The sequence below is a fragment of the Euprymna scolopes genome, chromosome 5 (assembly GCF_053919585.1).
Source record: "Euprymna scolopes isolate OS-2025 chromosome 5, ASM5391958v1, whole genome shotgun sequence".
NCBI classification, from domain to species: Eukaryota; Metazoa; Mollusca; class Cephalopoda; order Sepiida; family Sepiolidae; genus Euprymna; species Euprymna scolopes.
Genome location: NC_136486.1, coordinates 79,924,617 through 79,947,898, shown reverse-complemented (window position 1 = coordinate 79,947,898; position 23,282 = coordinate 79,924,617). Strand labels below are relative to the sequence as shown.

Sequence of the window (23,282 nt, the reverse complement as noted above, 5' to 3'; positions counted from 1 at the left end):
ATACGTGTAGAACTTGTTAGTTTTCTCTAACACGTTCAAAAGCATTATTTTTCCTCCAAAAGCATATTATTGCTTATGTCTTTCAAAGTTTTGTCAACTGCATCTAAAGCAAATGAAGGGATCATTGATATTTCATCTAATACAATCAAGACTTTTTTAAAAAAATAATTTGCATGATCAGACGTGGGAGGTACATTGCAAATAGAAGTTTCTGTTAGTAGGATAGGTAATCTAAAACTGTGGCTTGTTCTTTCTCTTAAAAAGTAGAAGCAATTGAAATCCAGACACCACAACATACTCGATAGTTATTTTTTGGAGATGTGAGATTATGACAAACATATAAGTCAATTGCCACATCCCCCTGGTGCATGCACATAAAAACAGGAATATTTAGGCCCTTTTGCTCTACTCTTCATTGTAGCAGATTCAATCACAATATCACTGACCAGTCTCTGTTCAGTCAATGTGTTAATGTGTGGGTAATTTGAGATGGATGAATTTCAGGAGTCTACAACAATTTTAAATGCCTGTACAAAAAAAAAAAAAAAAAAAAAAAGAAAACCCTGGAAATTTATTGCATGCACCTCATACTTAAAGTTCAATTTGAAATGTACAACCTCCTTCAGGTCATACAGGAATCTGGATTTGAATCTATTTCATAAGGTTGACAATCGCTTATGTTATAAAATACATAACACCTAAAAGTCTTTAAAGAAAATTTTTTGTAATAATACATTAATCTACATCTATATCAATAACTTTATATCTTTATAACTATTTCAAGAAAACAACCTGCGTATTTCCAAATATTTATTGAATAAAATTCAAAATAGATAGTTATCTTGCATAAAAAACATTTTCATTGATTCGGAAAATCTAATTTATGTGATAATAAAAAATAAACTTTATACATTTTCAAAATTTTCATTCTATTGAAGTTTATATATAATATTGTTTCTTTATTATTTAATATTAATGCTTTGCATTATGATTAGGTTTAGGACAACAGCCTATTCTTTTGTTTTTACTGTTTTGTTTTGAAGTGTGTATATGTTGATATCTTATATGCTTTTATATATGTGGTCATGTGGTTTTCGGTTGATTAACTGTGTTGGATATAAACTTGTCAAAACAATGAAAAGGATATTCTGTTATCATAGCCAGAGTTATGATTAATATGTACAGAAAATTTTATTTTAAACTTTTATAAATATTCAAAGATTAGAATTCAAATATTACCCTATTTCAATGTAATATAAAATTTTTTATTGTTTCTCTTTGTATGCAAAGAAAACATTAACTGTTGATATTTCTGAAACTCAATTATAAAGATAAAAGTTATAAAAGATATGTGAATAAAACATTTAAAATCTCGATTGTTTATACTTGTGATTTTATTATGCATAAAAAATTGCCTCGGTCTAGAAGGATTTCTCCTTTCACTGACCACCTACATACATCGCACTTTAAATAAATATTGAATTGTATTAAAAACGCAAAAAAAGATAAACACACACACACACTGTACATAAAAATTAATCTTGGTCGCAAAAATCCGAACAAGTCAGTTATTTTATATTCGTTTCTGCTATTAAAAAGTTTGGTTATAATAATTTCATTTAAACTTTTTTTTTTTTTAAATTCTGTATTTCTTAATTGACATCATCCGAAATTTTCAGTTATAACATCGGTTTATTTATTTGGTATTATTTTACGACCTGCCCCAGCATAGTATAAACACCCCCAACCACCCCATGTTAAAAAACGGCTTTCGGAATAAACACCTCCCAACCTCCCCATGTTAAGAACGGCTTTTGAGGTTGGGGGGTGTTATTCCGAAAGCCGTTCTTAACATAGGGAGGTTGGAGTGTTTATAATATGCTGGGGCTGGGCACGTCGTAAAAATTTACCATTTATTTATTTATATTATTATTAATAGTTTTATTAACAAGTTCTGTAAATATGTAAAAAGAACGCACCCAGAAAGACACTCATTTATTTAAATATATTTTGTTCGTTTTATTACTTACATTAAGAAGTTTTGCGTAAATAGAAAATTTTTTTTTTTTAATCCTTAAGTTTTGTAAATATATTTTTAAAAAATCTTGCTCGCGAACATTCTGCTATTTGACGTGTTTACAACCAACCAACGGCAATGTCAAGGTCGAACAACCAGTGTCAATGGAAATGTATGCCTATCTTTGTCGTCTGCTACCGGGGTATCTAATCTTTACTTGATCCTTTTGAACTAATAAAGAGTGATTATAAAGGGAAGGAATTCCTTTCTCATTAATTAATGTTTGCAATGATGTTCTTTCTGTGACATTGGACGTATGGACAAGCATATTAATATATAGATTTCTTTTCGATTTGAAAATCTTCATTGAAAAAAAAATTATTTTTTATAGATATCAAAACCTAGAAAAATCATTAGATATGGTATGATTGTATTTTATGAAAGAAGTAAATAAGCAATATTCTCTCCCGTAATTTATAAATTTGATTGAATTGTTTTTATTTTTTTTTTTCATTTCCCAATCATTACAAAAGTCAATGTACCAGATCTTTGCAAACAGCCCAGATGTTCCATCCTGGATCAGACTCGTCCTGATCTTCATCAATGATCTCCCAAATCACGTTCTAAGATCATTTGTAGACATATATGCAGACAACATCTATGCAACACTTCAAAAGCCAGCAATGACCAAAGTCTTTCTGATTCTCTCTCTTCTGATCTTGAAAATGTGGTGCAATGAGGAAAAGGTGGCTGGTTAATTTTGATGGATAGAAAATCAAGCTTCCCATTTTTCATCATAATCGCTTTGATCCCCATCACACCCCAATTGAAATGAATGGCTCCTGTCTCAGGGAAACTGTCTTGACAAGCCTCAGGGACAGACCTTCACTCCCGTCTGAAATAGAACACATATCTGTTGCCAAGAGCATTGGAAAAATGGTTGAACCACTCTACCACTCTACTAGATATCCCACTGGTGATGCAATCCTCTATCTGTATAAGAGCCAGGTACGTGCTAAAATGGAGTACTGTTGCCACATCTGAACAGGAGCTGCTTAGAGCGCCATATCCAACTTTGATAGATTTCAAAACCTAGTAGATGATGCACTTTGCTCTTTGCTTCCTTGCAAACCTCTTTCCCATAGAAGAGATGTTGCAAGCCTGTCTCTGTTCTATTGTTATTTTTATGGCAAGTGCTTGACTGAATTCCAAGCTATCCCCCCCTGCCAAATTTTCACAGAAAACACTCAACTAGCTACAACTACTATCAATAATTTTTCCTCATTCTTTATCTGTGCTTAAATCTAAATGCAGATCTCATGAACAAAGCTTTTTTCCCCAGAACTGCCTACCTATGGAATACTGTTCCACTGACCTGTTTTCCAGTTGAATACTACTTGGTAGCCTTCAAATCCAGTGTAAACCAATTCTTGTTGAGCCGTCTCTAAACAAATTTTACCCAATTTACACCATTAACGATGATTATACTACCACCTTATATTCATTAACCCTTATTGAGTGGCTTTTGGGCTTTGATAAGTGGTGACTAAAAAAAACAAAAACTCATTACAGTATTCAGAATTGATATCACTCTTTGAAAGAGTGATATCAATTCTGAATAGTGCCCCAACATCCTATGAATACAAATTCCACAAATTAGACAAGCATTTGAAAGATAACAATGAAAGTAAGATTAAAGTCAGAATAATTTGAATAATGAAAACTAGATACCTCCAAAACAATATGAAAAAAAGAAAGCATGATTCCGTGACGTTAGACTTGCGTTAACTATACGAATATGGAAAAGCAAAAGTGACTTGATTTTTTAAAACCTTTGTTTATCTTCTTCAAACTGCAATTAATAATTAATCTTTGTTATAATTTTGTTAGGTTTTAAGATTTACACAGTTTAATGATTAATAATATTATAAACATTTGTATATTAAATATGAAATACAGTTTTACTGAATGTTCATTTGGTTAACTACGGCTTCCATATTTTGTTCAGTAAAAAGAGACAAACAATATATGAGGGGGAAAGCCTACAAAATGCTTAATATTTGTGCAATATTTTCAAATTGGTTTTAACCTGGAGATAAAATAGCTGACAAGAGCCATGTTTATATTAAAACTTAATATTTAAAAACACAATTAAAAATCTATGTTGTAACAGAACATTTTGAAATAAAGGATTTTTAATTGTTTTAATCTTTTAAAAATTAATTAATGTTTACAAAGTTTTTTTTTTTTTTTGGCAATTCAACTGATTATAATATATATAAATTCGAAAAAACGTTATTTGAAAATAAAAAAAAATATTAAATTTATATCATTTTTTTAATTGCAACTTTAAGGTAAATTTTTGTTCAATACGTGTATTTAAATTTAAAACAAAAATAAATGTTTTACTTATTTGATCTCTTATGTTTCATAATAAATAGAAATTTCGATAGATTTAAATATGTTTTGTTCAAATTTCGAAAAAATAAATGGGGGGGGGGGATACGTACTAAAAAATATTTCCCTTCATATATTTTATGGAAACTTCATTTTATTTATATGTAATTTGAATCTAAAATGGATAAGTATCAAAAATTTCACGAAAATCTGACCATTAGTTGATTTTTGATAGATTTATTAAACACGGATATGTTTTCCCGTTCAAAATGCTTACTACATGAGAACGTTATTTTAAAGCACCAATTATGTAAACACGATTTCGTCTCGCAATGAAAATTTTTTTTAATTATTACTAGTTTATTTTGCCCTTCTTTTAAATGGTACGAAAGTTATATTGATAATATTAACTTATAATAAAGTTACATCGTTTTACATATAACGGGGGGGGGATTAATTCTGTGGTGACTTTTGGAGGTGCCTAATGAAAACAATCAAAACTCATTTAATAGATTCCAACAATCAATATTTATTGCAAAGATAATGCAGATGTGATTAAAAGTTCAAATAATTTCAATAATGATAATGAAAACTAATATTCAGACATCCAATTTCATAATGAAATAAGAATTTTTATTTTATAAAATATATTTCAGCAAATTTTATAAACTGTCAGAATCCTACTTTTTTTTTTTTTTTTTTTTTTTTGTTTAACCAAATCTCACAAATCACACTACTTACCGATTCATTCCATCATTAAATCTCATAAAAAATTGACCCCCATTTTCTTACCACTCTAAAAAAATTGCAAAATGTTTAGGAACGATGGAGATCTCCCTGAGATAAAGAGAAGGATAGCATTGGGATGGGCAATTTTTGGCAAAGTGGAGAATACCATGAGAAGCCGAAAAGCAAATATGTTAATCGAAGGGAAGATCTTCTATGAATATATAGTACCTGTGATGATCTATAGTAATGAAACATGGGCCCTGACAACTCGCCAAAGTGAAATCTTGGCAGTGGCGCAAAGGAAGATGGAAAGGATAATGTTAGGCATCACTCTATAAGACAGAAAGATAAACATCTGGATCCATAAACAAACAAGAGTTATTGACATCAATACTGCCATCAAAACATCCAAACACAGATGGGCAGGGCACATAGCCAGGCATAACAGATGGTCCATCAGGACAACAAAATGGACACCTCGTAAACATAAGCGGCCAAAGGAAAGACCAAAAATGAGATGGAGGAACGACCTGATACAACACATGGGCCCCCACATGGCAGCTGATAGTTCGGGACAGAGAGATGGCTGAAATCACTCAACGAAGATCACAGAGTGATAAAACCTTTATTGATATTGAACATGTTTCTATCAAATCTTATTACTTACATACAAAATTATCAGATTATTAAGAAAAGAGAGTGACCTAACTCATTTACAAGTCACTTTAAATTAAAATCTCTATAAAAAAATAAATAAAAAGGTGGATGCCTAACTGTGGTGCTACTTCTTGTAGTATTATCTCAAACAGTCCTCCATATTTGTCTACAAAAAAAAAAAAAAAAAAAAAAGTTGATTTTTTTAATTCAGTCTGATCCGAACTAATACTCCAGTACTCCACCTATTATTCTATTGAAGGACAGCCTCATTCTAATTGTTTGCTGATGTTTTTAACTCCGGGTTCTGTTAATGTTCATTATTTTCGTACGCTGTTTATTTATTTTTTATTTATTTTAAATGAGCATCTTTGGTTGATATATCTTGAGGATTTCTTTATCATCCTCTGCATATTGTTGCCCCCCCCCCCTTTTTTTTTTTTTTTTTTTTTTGTTGTTTCTTTCAAATAATCTTTCCGCAGTTAACACCGAAAACGTATTGGACAATTTTCAACTTTGGTGTTCAGTTGGATATGTGGCGTAACATGATCGTTCTGCTCGGCATACCGAAAAAGTATTTGTAAACGAGGTTCTTTGATGAAACACCAGAAGTAAATTAGCAACAAAAACTTTGTTAAATTTCGTTTTTCATACTCGGGAAAAGTCGCAAGCACAGCTGTCCAATTGTTTATTAGACAAATGGTTCATCAATAATGGATGAAAATGTTTTTTTTTAACTTAAGGTCAGTTGAAGAGGTGCATAAATGGTTATAGTAACTACTACATTATCGATGGTTGCATACATTTTCAATGATCACATAATTGTTAGGAATATTCTATTCTGCAAATCAAAGTTGCATTTTTTTTTTTTTGTAAACACTGGAGTAGGTTTCACGTCACGAATCCCAAGGAAATGATCTCACACGTAGAAAAGAAAGGAGCGATTAATTCTGATAAACTAACAGTTTTGGCCAGGAACAAAAAGTAGTATCTGTTCTGATATTGCATTTCATTTTTTCTGTTCTCGGTCAGGGGAGGGGAAATCCTTCATGACTGAGACAATTTTTATTTTCATTCCTATTCAGAGTGCCCTTTTTGAGGAGCTGGATTTTCCCCACATTAAAACCCGACCTTGTGTCTAACTCTGCCCTCGTGGGGGGGGAGGGGGTAAATAGGAACAAGAAAAAGATTATCTAAGTCGTTTGCAGTAAAGCAATGAGATATATATATATATATATATATATAATTGATTTATATAAAAAGAGATCGCAATCGAATTCTATTAATTCAATGTACAATAAATTACATAAGAAGTATTGGATAGAGGGATGCATAAAAGCATGCCTTCGAAAAGATAGCTCCTCCTCCTCCTCACTCCTAATAAAGGTTTAACATTTTTTATAATTCTGTGCATTTGCATTAGTTAGTTCAGAAAATGCGGTTGGATTTTTAAGTTTTGCTCTTTTTAAAACGTCTATGAAGAAGAGAGTAGATGCTATTTGAATTTCAGTAACTTTTAAAATGATAGAATTTATCGGTTAGAAATTCTGACAACACACAAAACGTTATTGCGTGGTGACGACGAAAAGAGACAAATAACGACATCGGAACGAATACATCGGTTTTGTTACTCATCGTGGACATGTTAATCGAATTGTAAAAAAGAAAAAAAAAAAAAAATTAAAGCAATCGCTAACATGTCAAGATTTTTATGAGGCTTGTCATTGGGGGGGGGGGATAAGTGTCGATTGTCTAAATTAAGGATAACTTTCTACTTCGGTGGGTTTTTACTATTTATTCCTCAGGTGCTATTTTAAAAGTTGTGCATTTTTTACCTGCATTTTTAATAAAATGTTTTATTTTTCACATTTGTACATCAGTTTTTATTCCGTTTAATAAAAAAAAAATAGTAAAACAATGAAAATAATTATTCTATAATGCAGGTTAAGTTTTACAACGGAACGAAACAAACATTGACTAAAAACAACAAATAAATGTTACTAAAAGCAAGTTACTCTTCTACCTACGTATATATGTTTTTTGGTGTTTTTATCTTATTTTGGTACTAATAATGCAATTACTGATCCGCGCTATTTTTTAAATCGTATTTCCAAGTTTAATTAAAGTTTTATGATATATTTTTTTATTCGATTGTAAGATTAAAGTACAGAATAGGTACAAAACACCTTCTGCTCCCCATGTTAAATAATAACGTTATTAATTCAGCAGAGTACCCTTATTTTAAAGCGTTTATCAAGTTTGAAATCCAAATAGTGCTTTGAGTGCTTAAATTAAAACGAAAACAAAGATGGCGACAAGGAATTCACCTTTGGAGTCCTGAGACTAACACAAGTTTTAGGTTTAGTTAAGTTGGATAAAAGTTTGCTTGGTTCGGTTCAAATCTGTAAATTAGACAGTTTAAAATTATGGTAACGAAAATGTTTACTTATAAGAAAAAAAAATCTTGAAGGGAATAACTATTCGCTAAGATAGATTTTTATAAAAAAAAATCTGTTTTTGATAGATTTTATATATATATATATATATATATATATATATATATATATATATATATATATATATATATATCAAATCTGACGAAGTTACTAAATGAATCATTGATACGATTCGGCAGCGGAAATATGTGTCACTAAACAGATAAAACGATAATAAAATATATATATTATAAAAACAAACAATACTTGCTATTATTATCACCCTCAGCGAAATCAAACACACAATGAGACTAATTATTTTAGAAATATTATTTTAGAATATTTGTAAACCTTCAACTATTTCCACTACTTAAACACTTTATATCAAAATCTGGTTATCTGACAATTCGTTTTCAACGATTATCACTCACTCAATCAGTTGATTTTTTGTTGTTTTAATTTAGAAAAAGGTTTAATTAAAAGTAAAAGTTAATATAACTGGAAAAAAAAAAAAACATCTACAACTTATAAAAATTTATAAATGTCTAGAATGTTTTGTTAATGTTGCCTGTAAATTGTTATGCTCGCCAAAGATATAATGGCAATTCGAAATAACTCAAGGTTTTATTTTACTATAGTTTAAAAAAAAAAATCATTTTTTTTTACAATGACTTATGTTTTAAGAAAAATTACAATATTGTCGCATTTTCCATTGTTATTAATGTTACCTTTGTTAATAAATGAAGCTGAAAAATCATTTTTGTTAATTGTTAAAATAGTTACTTCCCTTAGAACAAGGAGTTATTCCGAATTTCCAATTAATTTAATTAACCAATCAAGGCAATCATTTGAAATTTAAGAAAATTCGTCTGCTTTGAATAAACAAAGATTAAAAGTGAGAACAGATTGGTTGAAAAAGTGATTAAAACTTAAGTACAGGCGATAAACTGTTCTGGTACTTGTGCCAAACATTTTTTAGATTTCTATCTTTCAAGTTAAATTCATTTTTTTTTTTTTTTTTTTTTTTTAGGTACCGCCAACGCACGCCACCCTACATAACACGATGTAACTAATTTAATATTATCATCTTAACTTTTTTACCACTCAAAAGAAGCTTAAAATAAATTGTTAATATTTTTAAAAGATTTTTTACAGCATACAAAAATAATGAAAATGCGAGAAAAACATCGGTTTACAATGTAAACTTTACATTATCGACGCTTTAAAACAACATTTTTATGTAGTAGCGTTTTTTAAGCTGTAGACACACTTATGTTTTAAAAATCTAGCAAAAATCAAATAGTCATATTTTCCCGAAATTTTCGATATTTATTCTTCATTATTTAATGAAGAACTTTTTAAACTTACATAATAAAAGTAGGTTTCGTTAAATATATTAGATTAAATTTTTTTAGGTCTCCCCTCCCCCCGTATTTCATGTTACGAAAATTAAACAAAATAAATGTAGGCCGATAAATTTCATTTTTTTAAAGCTGAAAAGATCAAATAATTTAAATATATATAACTTATTTTTTTTCACTTACCTTAAAGTTGTAAATAAAATTGGACATAAAAACACTTTCTTGATAATTTTTTTTCAATTACAAAAAAAAAAAAAAAAAATTCTAAAAAAGAATTATTTTTAAAAAGTTTTAAATGATACTAAATTCAAATATTACGCGATATAAAGTTCAAACAATTTTTTTTTATATAACAGGTTTCCAATAATAAAAAAATATATTCATATAATAGAATATATGATTCTTGAGATAAAAATTGCAAAAGCAAAATAAATAAATAAATAAATAAATAAAAAAAAAATTTGATGGATTTGATTATTTAAAAATGACAGAGGGTGATAATCAAATTTTGCGCTTTTTTTTTCCAGAAAACTATGGACGCCTGTAAGCAGCAGAATCTTTAGATATATGTATCAACAGAACAGATTAAAATTAATTGTATCGCCTGTGTAATTCGTTATCAAAAATCTATTTGTTTTACAAAAGGTAAGTTTTATATTGTTCTTTATCCATTTTTTATTGTACATTTTATTTATTCATAAATTTCTGTATAAATGATCTTCCATAGAAATTGACCCAGACACACACGAAATGATGACGTCACTAATTAATGTGTATAATAATGACGTTCCACACAACGGTTTGGAGAGGCCCGTAGGTTTTACTTTTTTTTTTTTTGTCTATCGTATAATTGTGCACACTATTTACGGAAACCGTTGGTCGGTTTAATTGAATCAGAGAAGTAGCATTTTTTTGCTATTTTTTATGTAAATTTTATTAATTAGAAGGCCTCCGTACATATTTTTGAAAATCGGCACTAAAATCAAGCTGACCCCCCTCCCCGCTAAAAAATAAACATCTTTTAACAATTACAATAATTTTAAGTTGTAGTTGAATTAGTTATTTGATAATTGCTAAGTCATTTTTTATATTATATGAAACTTTTTTAAAAATTGGAAAACCTTACTCAAAACCCTATGTTTAAAACGTCATATCGCCGAATATTGGAATTTTATTCTATTTAAATCTTTTAAAAATTAATTTTTTATTATTCTATTTTTTTTTTTTGTAATTTAACTAATATATAATATATTACTAAGAAAAAAAAAACAAAAAAAACGCTGATTATTTTCAAGACAATATTGATTTTGTCCACTTTTTATTTACAACTTCAAGGTAAGTGAAATAATGGGTTTAAATAACTATTTTTTTATGATTAAAACTTCAGCTTTATGAAATGTTTCAATTCTTATGGACGTAAATTTAGTTTTCGTAACATGAGGGGGGGGGTAGAACACAAAAAAATTTCGGGTTTGTATTACTGTACACACAGATTCGAAAAAGTTGTCAAAAAACAAATATATAACAAATAAATGTTATCAAAGGCAAGATAAGTTACTTTTCTACCTAACTGGATATATTTTTTGTGTTTTTATTCAATGTAACATATTTATTCAGCTAAAAAAACATACAGTGTTTACCGATGTATTGGAAAATTCAAGATGGCGTCTCCGTCTCACACCCTCTTTAACACAGTAAGTTTGGGAAAAGGTGTTATAAATAAAAAACTAACTACAACTGCTTTTAAAATATAAGTTAAATTAAAATTGGGTACTTGTACACTGTACAGTTTAGTGAAGACATTAAAAAATGGGTAACCGAAAAAAGTTTAAATTGTATGTATCCGTTATGAAACGAAGTCCTCCGGAAAAAAATTTCACTTGATTTCATCAAGTAGGTTTTTTTTTACAGCGGAAAAAACGTTTTTACGAGAGCGCGTTGAAGGCAGTCATCTTGGATTTAAAAAAAAAAATTGTTTGAACTAGAAATTCCAAAGGGAGATAACTCCAGTTAAAGCGTTGACACCCCTCCCCATCTTTAATACTAGCTTTGGGTTTGTATTACTGTACACAGATTCGAAAAAGTTGTCAAAAAACAAATATATAACAAATAAATGTTATCAAAGGCAAGATAAGTTACTTTTCTACCAAACTGGATATATTTTTTGTGTTTTTATTCAATGTAACATATTTATTCAGCTCGAAAAACATGCAGTGTTTACCGATGTATTGGACAATTCAAAATGGCGGCCGACTCTCTCATAAACACGGTAAGTTCGAGAAAAGGTGCTATAAATAATAAACTAGACAAAATACTATTAAAAAAACACCGAATATATATCAATCTATGTCACGGTAATATATATTGAGCGAATTTCTAACAGTATTTTGTCTAGTTTATTATTTATAACACCTTTTCCCGAACTTACCGTGTTTAAGAGAGAGTCGGCCGCCATTTTGAATTTTCCAACACATCGATAAACACTGCATGTTTTTCGAGCTGAATAAATATGTTACATTGAATAAAAACACGAAAATTATATCCAGTTTGGTAGAAAAGTAACTTATCTTGCCTTTGATAACATTTGTTATATATTTGTTTTTTGACAACTTTTTCGAATCTCTGTGTACAGTAATACAAACCCCTAGCTTTTTTTTCCTAAAAATCGAACATTTTGCATAACAAATTGTCTTTTCGCTGTAAAAAAAAAAAAAAAAAAAAAAAAAAAAAAAAAAAAACTAGATGAAATCAAGTGAAATTTTGGTAAATATGAAGAATTACTCCACCCTAAAAAATTCCTTTAAAATTACCACTCATGAAGGTTTTCGAGGTCGCTGAAAACGAAAATAACGTTTAAAATTACGGCAAACGAGTAGTTTCCAAGATATGAAGAAATGTTAGTTCTAAAAAAGTGGGGGATCACTTTTCTATAATAACTTAACGCAAAATGATCACCCACTACTGTGTGGCCATGATTTTTGTTGGGGGGGGGGGGACTTTCTTTCCACCCTCGGAAAATCCTTTGAAATTACCTGTTTACATTTGGTGGGAGGCGGTGGAGGGGCGGGGGTGTTTTGGCGGCCGCGGCAAATGTAAACAGAATTTTAAATATTAAACAGTTCTTCTGCTCGGTTAATATCGGCACGTTACTTACGTTAAAACGGTTAATTAAACTGCATAAGGACCTATAAAAAAATCTATACAAGTTCTATAATTGAATCCCCCTCCAAAAAAGAACGATAAACAAACCGGCAGCCGTGACCATAAAGTGAGTGCATTTCTTTATATCTTGGAAACTACTTGTTCCTTGGAATTTTAAACGTTAGTGGTAATTTTAAAGGATTTTCCGAGGGTGGAAAGAAAGCCCCCTGTCCCCCCCCCCAAAAAAAAACGTTTTTACGTTATATTACATTTTACGTTATATTACATTTTACGTTATATTATTATAGAAAAGTGATCCCCCACTTTTTTTAGAACTAACATTTCTTTATATCTTGGAAACTACTCGTTTACCATAATTTTAAACGTTATTTTCGTTTTCAGCGACTCCGAGAACCTCTGAGATTGATAATTTTAAAGGAATTTTCGAGGGTGGAGTAATTCTTCATATTTACCGAAAATTTTTCGGAGAACTTCGTTCCATAAAGGATACATACAATTTAAACTTTTTTCGATATTTTCATTTTTTAATGTCTTGACTAAACTATACAAGTACCTAAAATTGAATACGTATCGAAAATTTCATGAAAATCTGGGTTTGTATTACTGTGTACACAGATTCGAAAAAGTTGTCAGAAATAATAAACATGCTACAAACATGACTATAAATAATAAGCATGTTACATTAATTAAAAACACTAAAAACATATCCAGTTTGGTAGAAAAGTAACTTATCTTGCCTTTGATAACATTTGTTATATATTTGTTTTTTTTTTTGACAACTTTTTCGAATCTATGTGTACAGTAATACAAACCTGAAAATCTTACCATTGGTTGATTTTTGCTAGATATTTTAAACGTATGTTTACAGCTTCAAAATGGTCATTACATAGGAACGTTGTTTTAAGGCGTCGATAATGTAAACACGATTTTGGTCTCGCATTTTCATTTTCGTACACTGAAAAAATTTTTTTTTAAATATTACGAGTTTATTTTAAGCATCTTTTAAGTGGTATAACAGTTAATATTAAATTACAGTTACATTGGGTTACATAGGTAAATCTGCCGCGCGTTGAAGATACAGTACCTAGTGCTCTTTTGGAGGGCTGAAACGGAAAATGGATTTTCCTCACGTTAAAAATCGACCTTGTCTACATTTATGGAGACGCAAGTAAACACAAAGAATCTGTCTACCCACGTACACCCATCTCGTTTAAAAGGCGTACTTTGGATTGGGACAAAATAAAAATTAACTGTCTAGAAAATCACTGGCCGAGGAGAGAAAATAAATTGTAGTACGAGAACAGATACCACACTTTAATACTAATTTCATTTTGAAAAGTAAAATAAACTGAAATAAAATATTGTAAAATCAGAAAATATTCAAAACAGATAAAAATTAGTTTTATTTTCAAATATTCAAAACGGAGAAATATTCTTCAATTTCAAACGGTTGCCATTAATTAGTTAATTTAAGACAATTCCTACTTGTGATTGGTGGCAGGCACTGCCGGGCATAAGAAGTGCTGCTGAGGAACAGAGAAAATTAGGAAATCAGGAGGAAAAAAGAAAGTCTTCGTGATTAAATAAAAAAATGAACTGAATAAAAATTCAGACAAAAACAAACAGCACATAATATAGAAAAGGTTTATTATATAAATGTGGCAATATTGGAGAGTAATAATTTTAATCACTGTTGCAGTCTTAACAAATGTAGGGGGGGGGCAGTTATCTAATATATTATGTGCCATGCAATAGGAGGGGAATATAGTTCATTTGTTTATAAAAGCAAGATTTCTTGAACATAGTAAAGTAACATTTTAAACCTAGACACAAAACACAAAATTAATAAAATGGATGAACAGCTTTATTATTCACGATAAATAAATTTTAAAATTAGACAAGTGTGACAGATTGGCTCTCCGGGATAACTCTACAACAAAAACAAGGTTTGGGAAGGAGAAATCGAAGTTTGTCGATAAGCTCAGGATTAAACCAATATTTTTTTTTTTTTTTTTTTTTTTTTTTTGTCTAAAAAATCTTTAGAAAATATTTTTTTCTTTTCAATACATTACATTAATACATTATTTCATTTAAAAAGATTCCAGAAGGAAAAAAAAAAAAGAATCAATAAAAAATACTCACCTTGAAATACCCCCCCTCATACAAAGTACTTGGAGGACCGAAAATCGCCACTTCCCACACAAACAGATTTTCTTCGTTTGTGAGATTGACCCGAAAACCTTCGACTGGTTCTTCTTGGATTTTTTTAAGTTCCAATTGTAAAGCCTTCACGGCACCGCCCGTGGCGTTCTGCGCCATGCTTCCTTGTGCGCCAGGAAGAAACCTTTGCCACGAACAAGACTTTCTTTGGTGGATGGTTTTTCTTTACTGCTTTTGGTTTCGCAACTAGTGCACAACTTCACTCTATTTCAGACGTGTTTTGACTCACTTTCGTCTTGATTTGAAGTTTTTTTTTCTTGTCACAGTAAAAAAGCAATGGTAATATAAATTAGTAAGACAAGTACTCGCTGCAGTGGAAGTGCAGTAGACTTTGTAGTATTATTGCAGTAGAACTAAAACAACACGCGTTACGGATGCGTTGCCCAATCTATTTTTTTTTTTTTTTCTTAGTAGGCCTAAAATTCATTAAAATCTCATACTACTATCTGTTATAGTGATATAGATTTCAGACACGAAACAAATAACCGATAAATCTGTTTACAACAACAAACAACGAAGAGGAATGGAAGGCCTTTGTGTTGAACGAAAAATGGCGATTTCTTTATGACGTCACAGTGAATGGGGGGAAAAAAAAAGAAAAAAAAAAGAAAGAACTCTAAGGGGGGGGGCAAAAACTCGTCCCTTAATTGAAAATAGAATCAAAAAAGGTTTCTAACAGTAACTTTAAAGAGATAAAAAATAATTTAAAATGATTGCAAACATTTCTTCTAGATTAGTAACATTAGTAGTAGTCGTATTGACACAATCATTTAAACTTACTCGAGTGACGGTAGGAAAAGTGCATTATGAAAATAAATATGTCAATCGTTTGAGAGCAATAGTACTTGTTTTTGATACAAGCATAAAATAATAATCTAAATATAAGGATTAAATACATTATGATAGTATCTGATTGTTGTGACACTAATGCTTAGTTAGCATAAAAATTGAATACATATGGTGAGTTTAAAATCTTTCATAAAAAACGGTTATAAATAAATGTATACAAATTTCAATTTAAAGAATCTGAATTGTTACTTCTCGCATTTTACATTTCAATAATAACGAAATTGATGTTGCATTCGATTTTTGTAGACTTTTTTGCTTTTTAAATTAGTAAAAAAACCTTTTTGTTTAATTTTTCCCTAGTAGAAAATACTATAATAATAATAATAATAATAATAATAAAGATATTTGATGAGACTTGAATTCAATTGATGTTTTAGCAAATAGTAGTGATTTTTTTTTTTTTTTTTTTTTTTTTTTTTTTTTACATTCGTTTATTTCAAATAATTATCTCCTAAGTTCCCGTCAGAAAACGTATTATGGGAGGAACAGAGAAAAATTAGGAAATGAGGAGGAAAATCTTACATAGAATGCTAGTTGGAAATCTTATAAGAAAATGGTTAAATATAGGCACCGCCAAAAATGGCCGCAAAATCAAGTTGTTGTTGTTTTTTAAAACTAAATTACATTTATTAAAATCCATTATTTCTGAGTAACTTTTTTTTTCCAGAAAGATAAAACCCTGAATTTTATCATATAGAAAACAGAATAATGTAAAACTTTTTCTACTATTTTTAATTCAATTTTAAATGTTAAATTTTCCCAAAAAGTTAACAATTGTTATTTTTTGTCTTGCACAAAAAACGTACTTAAATATTTAAAAAAAAAGGGTTTTTGAAATAATTTATTTATTCATTTATTGTCTAACTAAGATTTAGGATGATTTTCTAAGAGAATATGCAAAAATATTATAATATAAGTACCTGAATTTCAAATAATTCCACTTATTCATATATGTAACCAGATATTTCGCGTCGCCGAAGAGTTCAGATCGACTCTGTTTACGTTTTCTTTCGATGAGACGAAAACTATGGAAGACTAAACAGGCCAAAAAAACTTATTTTTCAGTGACGAAAATTTCAATGTATTATTAAGCTGAGGCTGGCCAGTACCAGATGGGTGACCATTTGTATGAGTTTGGTTTTTAATGTGTATGTGTGTGGGGGCCAGGCTCCCCAAAATGGGAGGAGGGGGCAATTTAAAGCAGAATAAAAAAAAATTATTTCAGCGCGTTTGGTCCACCGTAGTCGAAAGGCGGCAAACGTTTTCAAACGAGATCGAAAAAAATGATGCTATTTTTAACACAAAGGGCACAATATTTATCGAATTTTTTTTTTTTGTATCGATTATTCAAAGCATGCTCTGTTTAATAATGGTCATGCATTATTCGGCTCGCTAAAAAAAAATTGTTAATTTATTTATCAAAAATTTTAAAATGGCTTTTTTCGTATAAATATAAAAAAATTTTTTTTTTTGTTTTGCTTAACTTAAATTAATTATTTTACTTAACATATTCACCGAATTTCACACTTCAAAACTCAAAAGCGGGATAATTAAACACAATCGAAGTTCTGATATTCAGACGTCAAAATAAGGTATGCAAACAATTTTTTTTTTTTTTTTTTTTTAATCTATAATTCTGTCCCTTACAACAACACAATATGTTTTGTTCAGTTTCAGATGATTATTTTAAGCATATTTGTTCCCACTTCAAAACAAGGGGGGGTTTTGTAAGCAAAAAAAAATATATATATATAAATATCGTTTATGAAAAATAAGTACACTGTTATAAAGTTCATTCTTCTCCTAATAATCGCTGAAAATTTCGTATTGATCGGATAATTACCTGATTTTTGGTAGATTTTTAAAAAGACGGTCCGTCAAAAAGTACTGACCTGCCCCCCCAGTTTTGGCGGTGCCTAGTTAAATACATAATCGTCCTTTTATAATGACACATTATTAAAATATTACAATTTTCAGTTTCATTTCTTCTTTCAGAATTATTATCTAAAGCTGGGAGGCGGTTACGCACGATCTTGCCTCACAAGATCATAAATGTAATCTGTACGAGCCTTTTTCAAGTCTCACACAAAAACACACATTCACATTTCAAGCTATGTCATATACATACGCGCCCATGTCCACACATGTACACATATTCACGTTCGCGTACATACACTCACATTCACGTGTATATACACCCACGCTAACGCACACATATGTACTCACACACGCTCATACGAACGCACACATGGACGACGTCACTTCCGCTTTCTAAGGAATTATACACATGCGCAAATGACCACCGGAAACGAGTATAAAACAAAGAGACAAGCTGTTTCTAACCCTTTTTCCGGCCCAGCTTCCGTGCTGGTTGGTCGGTCTTCGGACCGCCCGCGTGCCTCACGCCCACTTACTACTATGTGTGGGGCACGAGCTAACAGACCGTATGTACACATTCACACTCTTTCTCTCTCTATCTACTACTCGTCCCTGAGAACACCTAACATAACTAAAACGTTCATTCTTTCAACAGCAAATAAACAACGTTTATCTTATCCATCAATTGAGTCTTTGTTTCCTTCAATTCCATTCGTTTCATTATTTTCTTGTGGCGAGCTAGGGTATTATACTCTGGTCCGCTACAAATCCCTCTGTGGGCAGGTTGTGCACATGGACAAGATGTACAATGTAGGAGGGGAAGGTATCTTCAAATAATATCTTTAATTTCAAATTAGAGCTACGGATTTATACTAAGTCAATATTAAGAAGTCCTTTTAATCACTTTTAGACACTGCATTGTGGATGCATTATCAGCAGTTCTTGTTTCTCCTTATTTGTCCCTCAGTCCTCATTTTTTGCAATAAGTGATTTTTCTGACAAAGGGAGAAGAAAAAACTGTTTACTAGGTTGGCAGTATTTTGTGTGAACAGTTGCTAGAGATGCTGGAAATTCTGTTTCTTTGTCTATCCTTGTGGCCATGTCACTAGTAAGGGTGCTGGAGGTAAACGTTTTAACTGAGCTGACATTATCCGCCCGATAGTCAGGGACCTGAACCTTGGATTAACCTATAAAGAAGGCCGCCTTATCAGCAGGTGAAAAGTACCGGGGCTGCTGTATTACCATTTGGTGAATGGATTCTAGACTATGCAGTAGCTTCTAGTGGGGCCTCTCAATGCCATATTAGTGGGTGATTGTTAAGCTTTACCTTATCATGTGCTACAAAAAAAAAAAATAATGTCTTTGTTTCTTTCTCTCTTACTTTCCCTCTCTGCCCTGTTCTAAGCAAGTTTGTCAACCTATTCCACAAATCCAAAATCTCAATCATAAAATGTCCCCAGAAAAATACTCGATCAAACCCAGATTTCCAACTTCCAACGTAGACTCTCACTACCATGTCTCCTTCTCCAACATCAGGGGTCTACGTTCCAACCTTCCAGAGTTTCAAACTCTATTACAGAAGACTAAACCAGACCTATTATCCCTAAGCAAAACTGGCATTGGACCAACTACTTCCTTAGACGAGTTTGTAATTAAAGGATACTCTAACTTAACCTCTAAACCCGACCCCCAAGATCCAAGTGGTGTAAATGAAGAAAAAAGAAACAAGAACGACCGACCGCATTTTTGTGTGGCTTACCTCGTGTTCATAATGAAGAAGAAAGAAACAAAAATGGCTGCCCTGTTTCTTTATATGCCTACAGGGTGACCACGAGGTATGCAAATGAGATACTCCTGATTGGAGATAAAAGAGGAGTGATTTGAGGAAGGAAGGCATTCTGAAGTTAGATCGATTTCAATTTCAGTTGACTCTTGTCCTGTGCGTTATTCAACCAGCGATTTCTACCTTTTATTTTTATTACCGTCGGATTTTTTTTCTACACGACGCTTTCTTTTTTCCCCCCCTTTGTCTTTACTGTTATTTTTAACAGTTGTTTCTTTTTTCTTGGACTTTTTTTTAACCGTCTTTTTAACGGTTCGGCTATGGCCGCTTCGGCGAGCCAAACGCCTATTGTCGTCACCATGGAGATGGAGAACGTCGCAGCTGCAACGACGAACCCGTGGACAAAACCCCCAAAAGTCGATATTAACGTCACTGAATTCGTTGAGAAAGCAAAACAATGCCTTGATCAAGTTACTGACTCAGGACTAATTCTCAACATCCCGAAATTGGATGAAATAAGGAAAAGGTGCCTAACAGTATTTGTGGTAGACAGGAAGACCAAGAAAGTGATAAGAACAACCGTGGACATAATCATCAATCTACTGGCAACCGCAGGACTTAGACCTTTACGCGTCATAAAGTGCAAAGGTTACAATACCTGGAGTGCACTCTTTAACTCATCACAAGAGTGCCTCACTATTTCCCAAAAGGAAATAATTACCCAGCAATTCATCCTGAGGACGGAATACCTAGGGAAGCGACGCACGACAGTATCGGTCTTCCATGTACCACACCACGTAGATGGCGAACACCTCGGTGCCTTTTTCCTGAAGTTTGGGGAAATGGTACACATTGAAGTTGACGAATTCCACGGGGTCTGGTCATTCGACATACTGCTGAACAAGGAAGATTTCGTAAGCATCCCCTTCTTCCTTGAGGTGGGTGAAGAAAAGTTGCCCATCATAGTGGCCGGCAGGCGACCTACATGCTGGCACTGTGGTGAGATCGGACATCTCACATCAGATTGCCCATCAAAAAAGCCCACTCCTAACACAAAGAAAATAATAGGTGAGCATTTGGGAGCCAGCACACCAAAAAGTGTTCCCAACCAAACTACCAGCGAAACAACCAACACCAAAGATGAGACCCTCAGAGGAGAACCATGGCAGATCGCCCCTGGGAAAAAGACCCCCGGACGTGTTTCCCTCGAGCAGATGAGAGAAGAGGCTATGCTGCAACACGACCCAGGCAGAGAAAAATACATAGAAATAGTAAATCTCAAGAAAAAACTGGACACCAAAAAACAGACACTCCAATCCCCATGCAAGTCACCTCCTTCCAAAAATACCAGACTCATCACTACACAGTCCCCCGCAACATCCAAAACTCCTTCCCCTTTTAAAATGCCTCCTCCAGTCACAACTCCTGTCCCCTCCAAAATGCCTAAACTAATTCCACTAAGTCCTCTTAAAAAACATAAATCCCCCTCTCCTGTACCAGCCACCTCTAAGTCCCCTCATAATACTCCTCCTGTATCTCCAGTAAAAACCCCTACTAACCCTACTAACACATATACTGACATGGACACTACCCCCTCACCTGAACACAAAAAAAAGACCCTCTACCTCTCTGGAAAAGATATTTGCATCTTAAACTCAGCTGCCATAAATAACAACAAGAACTTTAAAGGTGCAGACCTCAGCAAACTAATTGATTTCAGGGGGGTAGGGGGAAGCTAATAGACATCCCCACCAATTTCCCTAAAGCTAGACGCATACTAACCGTAATTAGAAAAAGAGGTAAAAGACCTATGGCAAATGCTGGAGGAGGCAAATAAGGCTTTCAATATTTCCCCTCCCCTAGCCATATTTAAAGACACAGATATTAAAAATCTAAAAAAATGTTGTGTTGGGAGGGTCCCGGTAAAAATGCACCCCTCCCTGTATAGGATAGTAAAACTAACCTATCCCCTGCATGTCGGCGGTATCTCTCGTGACGGACTAATCGATACTGCGATGGGTACTTATTCCCTCACGAGAGCCGTCGGCATGCTCACGACCGCGATGTTTGTTCCTGGTTCCCAACCCTAAGGCACAACCATGGATCTCAAGCTTGCTAGTTTAAATGTCCGAGGGCTAAGGGCCGACTCGCGCAAATGGCGCTTGAGTTTGGACCTGCGGCACCTTGGAGTGGATATCTGTTGTGTGCAGGAAACCCACCTTATTCCTGGTGACCATTTGAGTGCACTGTCTAGGACCTTTGAGGCTTACTCAGCGCACTATAATTCTCGCTCGAGAGGGGTTTCCTGGCTAGTTAAAAGGTCTCTAGATGCGTCATGTGACCCGTGTTACTTGGATGTGGAGGGAAGACTATGTGTTTTGGATGTTACCATAAAGGGTAGGGCATTACGTCTTATTGGGGTTTATGCGCCCAATAGCCATTCTGAGCTGGCTGTTTTTTTTTCGGCGGATCGAGCAGTTCATAGATGTTTCCAGAACGGTTATCTTAGCGGGAGACTGGAACGCCGTCCTGGATCCCGAGTTAGATCGATTTGGGTTAACATCTAGGGGATCTAACAGAGATCGGGATGCTGTTTTATTTCGTGAATTTGTGGATAAGTTTGATCTTATCGACAAATTCCGAAATGAAAAGCCCCGTGACTTAGTGTGGACTTGGACAGGTAGAGGCGGCTCCGATTCGATACAGCTCTCGAGCTATATCGACCGGTTCTTAGTTAGGCGAGTCGACATAGGAGTATTGGATTGTCCAAGTTTCCACAATATAGTTTACTCGGATCACAGACTTGTTCGTGTACGGGTAAACTTAGATAGATCTAAGCCTAGATTAGCCGGTTACTGGAAGCTCAACACGTCGTTGTTTGATGTGAAGGGCTTCCGTGACGGGCTATTACTAACCCTACAGCGGGAATTGACGGGGGCAATTATTGGGAATAAGTGGTGGGTAAAAGTTAAGGAAGCCATTAGGTCCTTTGCTGCTGACTTTAGCAAAAGACTCAATCTAGATTCTAGGGCAGCTAAAGTGACACTAGAGTCTAGACTAGATCGGGCGGTGGAGGAGGGGGATAGTGCTAGCGTTAATATAATTAGGGCTCGGCTTGCCTCCCTTGCTGAAAAGGAGCACCAAGCCTTAGCGATTAGGGCTAGGTTAAAAAGAATGCCCCAGGAAGCAACAAACATGGCCGCTGAACTGCGTGCAGAGGAGCTTAGGCAAGCGGCTAATAGGCACATCGCTCGTGTCACATTGCCGGACGGGCGTACCGTGACCACAAACCAGGGTGTGCTGGAGGCGTTTAGATCCCATTTCCAGGAGCTTTTTTCCATGGAACCCGGTCTGTCATTAGAACAATTCGACACCTATTTGGCTGACTTTTCTCGTCTTTCGACGACCGAAGCGGCTAGGTGCGAAGGTGGCATAACGGAGGATGAAGTCATTGAAGCCTTAAAGCGGGTCGGCCTTAATAAGTCACCGGGGATCGATGGTCTTCCCTACGAAGTGTATTTGAGGTTGTCGCACATCTTTGTCCCTCTACTGACGGTTTTGTTTAACTCATGGTTTAGGAACGGCTCAATCCCCAAGTACTTTACCATGGGTGTGATAAAACTTGTCCGTAAAAGCAAAGATGGTGGGGATGGGTTAGGTAATTTCAGGCCCTTAACGATGCTTAACGCTGAGTTAAAGATTTTGGCCAAGATTCTCACAAATTGTCTGCAGCTTGTCCTGGCGCGTCTTATTAGCCCCGAGCAAACGTGTGGCGTGAAGGGCAGGACAATCCAGGA

The 23,282-nt window shown here is 33.2% G+C and overlaps 1 protein-coding gene across 2 annotated transcripts in view; it reads right to left on the bottom strand.

The window, feature by feature from the left end:
- Positions 1-15,889, bottom strand: part of LOC145276880 (ubiquitin-conjugating enzyme E2 R2-like) — a 168,986-nt gene extending 153,097 nt beyond the window's left edge. The window contains exon 1 of one of the 2 annotated variants that reach the window (XM_080128305.1): positions 14,898-15,889. In XM_080128305.1, coding sequence (XP_079984431.1) covers positions 14,898-15,074 — 177 coding nt within the window. In that variant the 5' untranslated portion in view covers positions 15,075-15,889. The remainder of the gene's footprint in view (positions 1-14,897) is intronic. The other variant, XM_080128302.1, reaches the window with a different exon arrangement.
- Between the last annotated feature and the right edge of the window lie 7,393 nt (positions 15,890-23,282).